General features: G+C 35.5%; 1 protein-coding gene across 1 annotated transcript; it reads left to right on the top strand.

The window, feature by feature from the left end:
• The first annotated feature begins 309 nt into the window (after positions 1-309).
• Positions 310-1,420, top strand: LOC114649498 (trace amine-associated receptor 1-like). The gene has a single exon (XM_028798988.2). The coding sequence runs from the start codon at positions 339-341 to the stop codon at positions 1,371-1,373; it is 1,035 nt and encodes a 344-aa protein (XP_028654821.1). The 5' UTR covers positions 310-338; the 3' UTR covers positions 1,374-1,420.
• Positions 1,421-4,881: the final 3,461 nt, after the last annotated feature.

Genomic DNA, 4,881 nt, shown 5'->3' with positions numbered 1-4,881 from the left:
GTTCTTGTAAAAATGAAAAAAAAAATCAGTTTGACCTAGATTGAATTAGAATTTAGCAGATGCTTAACAGTATGGAATTCTAGTCACGTTTAAATATCTTTAACATATTACATGGGTATTTTAATATAAAATTAAAATCACATAATGGAATTATTCATAGTATGTAGTTAGTTATAAGGAAACTCACTAGCAAACATTATTATTTTTAACAGATACTATAATCTGTAAAAAAAAATGATATGATGTATAATTTTACTTGTAAATGATTTTAATATCTAGCTACTATTTTCTCATTTGTACCACAGGGCAAGAGAATAGAAACAGTGGACTACAACAAAATGAATATCAGCTACATTTTACCTCCAGATATTGTTTATTTTTGCTATGAGTCCATAAATAACTCATGTTATAAAGAATTACGTCCTCCCTACTTTCCAACTTTGCTATATACGGTCATGTGGACAGTAATCTTGCTGACTATTTTTGGAAACCTCCTGGTCATCATTTCTATTTCACATTTCAAGCAGCTTCACTCACCGACAAACTATCTGATCCTTTCTTTGGCTGTAACAGACTTATTAATGGGTGGATTTGTAATGCCACCCACTATGTCCCAACTTATTGACGGCTGCTGGTACTATGGAGAATTTTTTTGCAAATTTTATTTTGGTACTGTCATTATGCTCTGCACAGCATCAATTATTCATCTTTCTGTTATATCTCTTGACCGCTATTACGCAGTATGTCATCCCTTGAGTTACAAAGCTGTAATTACTGTATCAGTCACACTTCATGTTATTTTAATTAGCTGGATTTTGTCAGCTTTGACAGGATATATAATTATATTTTTAGAATTAAACATGAAAGGCATAGAACACATATACCGCAATAGGTGCATAGGCAGTTGTATTCTAGTGCAAAATGAAGCTTCCGGACTTGTTTCTTCTTTGCTGTCTTTTTACATTCCTGGATTCATTATGATATGTATTTATCTTAAAATTTTTAAAGTAGCAAAAAGACAAGCTAAGTCTATTAAGGATTTGTCTCAACACATCCAAACAAATGAACAAAAGAAGGATGCAGCTTTGCAAAAAAAAGAAACAAAAGCAGCCAAGACACTTGCCATAGTTCTTGGGGTTTTCCTCGTTTGTTGGCTCCCATTCTTTTTGTGCAACATAATTAATCCAATTTTAAACCACCCTGCTCCACCAACTATGACAGATGTGCTAGCGTGGATTGGTTATATGAACTCTACATTTAATCCACTTGTTTATGGTTTTTTTTATACCTGGTTTAGAAAATGTTTGAAAATAATTGCATTAGGAAAAATCTTCAAAGCCGATTCATCCAGGACAAAACTGTTTGCCGACTAAAACAATTAAAATAAATATTATTTCATGATGTAGTCTTGAGTAGAAAAATGCAAAATTCAGTTATTTATTCTTTTTCTAATGTTCAAAAACAAAACTTAGCAAAATATAATACAGTGATGTCTAAAACTAATACATAATACACATTAATATTTATTTGAATATTATGCTGAAGTATTATAAATAATCTCATAAACACCACGTTATTGTCTTATATTCTGTCTGAATGGTTTAGCTTACTTTTTGTCTAGTATTGTAAAAGTCATTACTTCAAAGGTGTAACATGTTTCCATATCTGTTAAAAATTGAGATAATTCTTCATGACATATACAGAGAAAATTATGTTAAAATGTTACTTATAATCTTGTCATAAAATGAACTCTACAACAATGAAAAATGTATCTTTTATAAATTAAATACATATAGTTAAATAATAATAAAACCAAAGTAAACAGATGTCCTTTACAATAATGCATGCTTCTTCATAATGCTATCGTCAGTGTGGTGCTAATCCTTGAATCTTGCCCTTTGTGAAAGGATAAACTCTGGTTCACAGCAGCCATACAATTGACAAGTAGGCTTAGAAAGGACAGGACAATGTCAAATCTCGGTCAGAGTGCTGGCATGTAATCAAGAGTGACATGAAGAAGATTGAGGTGTTCCGCGATAACTGCCTCAGTAGAATTTGCCATATCTTCTGGCCAGTGAAGATCTCAAATATTGAGTTATATAAGAAGATAAGAAGATCAACTCGCACAGTGTGGTGATGGAGAAATGGCTTGGACATGTCTTTCAGATGGACCAGAACCGTATCCCAAAAGTAGTTATAAGTTGGACACCACCTGAGAAAAGGAAGCAAGGAAAGCTGAAAACAAACTGGAGAAGGACTGCAGAAGCTGAACTGAAAGAATTACACCTGCCACGGGGCAAAGCACAATATGCTGCCAATGATAGAACAAGATGGAAGCAGAAACAAAATAAAAGCAGAAAAACAAAGGCAAGAAAATAAATGCAGCAGATTAGAGAATTCCCTGATTGGGATAAATATGCTAGCAAGAAAGTGTTTCCTTCTGTTTTTTCCATCTATTTAAGGAGAATTACAGACTTAGGAATGGTTTAACAAATGCCTTTCACTGGTGTGAAGAGCATGCAAGACTCTCAATGGCTCACTCAAAAAATTCTCACCGCTTCTGCGAGGTGGTGAGAAGCTTTCAATATAGTCTCATTGTGTTGACAGACATCGAAATACTGCTCAACAGAGACAAAGACACATCACAGAAGCACATTAATGTGAAAGTAAGTAAGGAGGAAGTAGTAAAATATTTTGTTTAAAAAAATGAGACAGTTACATTTATGGCAAAAAAAGAAAACAGAAGGTATGGCATGAAGGCACATGAGAACTGTGACCCTGATTAAAAAGGAAGAGCAACATCTTCCAGGGTTAACAGCAGCAGAAGATCAGGTTCCTTTCTTAAAGAGACAATGATTGGTATTTTCATGATTAGATACTAATCATGCTACCATAATGACGAATATGCAGTTTTTACCTACTGTTTCTGTCTCATTGACATTGCTTTAACCCCTTTACAACTCATTAGAAAAGTATCCTGGGGCAATTCCACTTTTGTTGTTATAGACATTGCATGTTCCTCATACTGTTGCCATTATGTCATTTCCCTTTTCCCTTAATACAGTTTTTTTACACATATGTAATGCAAACATCAATAATTTAATTACTGTAGTTATGATTTGCATCTAGAGACTGGAGGTTAAATTTCATGTGGATTTTAAAGGTACTTAATTTACTACAATTTCCCTGAATTTATATTTTGAATGCCCTTATCATTCTCTACTCTAACTTTCATTGTTTCTCATTAGATCCCTGTTTTAAACTGCTGCTTTAATCAAAACTTTACACAACATACCCCTCTTAAAGGGAAGGCTTTTTGAGGTGTGGTTTTCTTTTACTGGTGAGAGATTCCAGATTCTCAGCAGTCTTCTCACAAGCCTCTGAAAAACAGACAAAAGATCTGAAGAGAGAGACTAGTGAGCAAAGCACATATATGACTCTCTTTGTTCATTATCAGGAATCTGATCCATAATCTATTACCTCTCATAGCTCTTGAAAACCTCCTTGAACCGTGGTGGAGGGGTTTGCGTGTTCCAATGATCCTAGGAGCTCTGTTGTCCGGGGATTATGCCCCTGGTAGGGCCACCCAAGGCAAACTGGTCCTAGGTGAGGGATGAGACAAAGAGCGGTTCAACAAACCTTCTTTGATGAATGAAAACTTTGGATGGCCTTTTCTCTCGCCCGGACGTGGGATATCTTCTTAAAATTTTAATTTTTTGGTGTTACTGACATTCATTTAATATGTAAGTATAACAATAAATTATACAGTTTTCTTCTTACATACACCAACAAAACATACTATTACATAAAACAAAATAATCAATACTAACTGATGCCCGCCATAGCATACGGCGGTGTAAGAATAGGAATGCAAAACGGTGAGAAAGAAATTCAGAAATCAAGAAGAAATAAATACTTCTTGAAAGACACAGTGTGCATGTAGAATTTCCGGCCAAGCAGGATTACATGTGAAAGTGATAAATAAATCAGGCTTTCCGAATTTACGTACTATGGCCATGGCATCCTGATAGTTTTGTTGCATGTATCTTGGACTTCCTGGAAATGTGGATGGTAATATGATAATTTTGCCTACACGTACGTTATTTTCAGCGTTTGCTTGCAGTGCGTCTGAAAGTCCTTTGTATTCTTCCACACGCAGATCTTGTTGATGTAATCTGAGATAGTTGAGACGCGCACCCTCTGTTTTAACATACGCATCTACGACGTACTGTTGGAATAGTTTGCCGTTGGAGTGCAAAATACTAAATGTATTCCTCATTGCTAATCTGTATGCGTAAAATTGGCATTGAGTAAGCCTTATTTGCTTGGTGGTTCTTTTATCAGGAACATGTAAATCTTTGTGCCAGCCAATGTCTCCGCAAGGGAATAAAAGTGGGTAAACCATGGGATCGCAGTTCATATTGAGCGTTGAAATCTGTTTACAGGAGTTGCCTATGGAATAGATGCAAATGTCCCTTTTGGAAGGCTGTTCGCCATCTTCTCCGACAAAAATCGCTGCAACATCGGTGTGACATGTCGGGGCATTGTATCATCATAAATCCTGCCTAGGGTTTTCCTTGAAAACCATTCATACAGTTGCTGTTGGATTGGACTGAGTGATTTCATGCATGTGTTTGTATGATTTAGTGAAGGGGATGATGGTTCTGAGCATGGAATCTAGCTGGAGAAGTAAATTTTCGCTGCATACAGAGTTTGCTTTATTTTGTAATCGTACTTCAGTAGCTTGCGCTGAGTCAAAAACATACAACTGTCCATATCCTGGAGAGGTAGAAGTGTTAGTGTGTAGTGGAGAGTTTTGGTGATAAATTTGTCCATGTATTTTAAAACAGTATGGTCTGTGGCCAGGAGGTTGAGTTATCT

Source organism: Erpetoichthys calabaricus, chromosome 3 (assembly GCF_900747795.2).
Source record: "Erpetoichthys calabaricus chromosome 3, fErpCal1.3, whole genome shotgun sequence".
In the NCBI taxonomy this organism is placed as follows: Eukaryota; Metazoa; Chordata; class Cladistia; order Polypteriformes; family Polypteridae; genus Erpetoichthys; species Erpetoichthys calabaricus.
This window is presented reverse-complemented; position numbering and strand designations above follow the sequence as displayed.

Bases quoted from the DNA above. Each gene is read 5' to 3' on its own strand.
- LOC114649498 (XM_028798988.2), top strand. From the start codon at position 339: ATGAATATCAGCTACATTTTACCTCCAGATATTGTTTATTTTTGCTAT.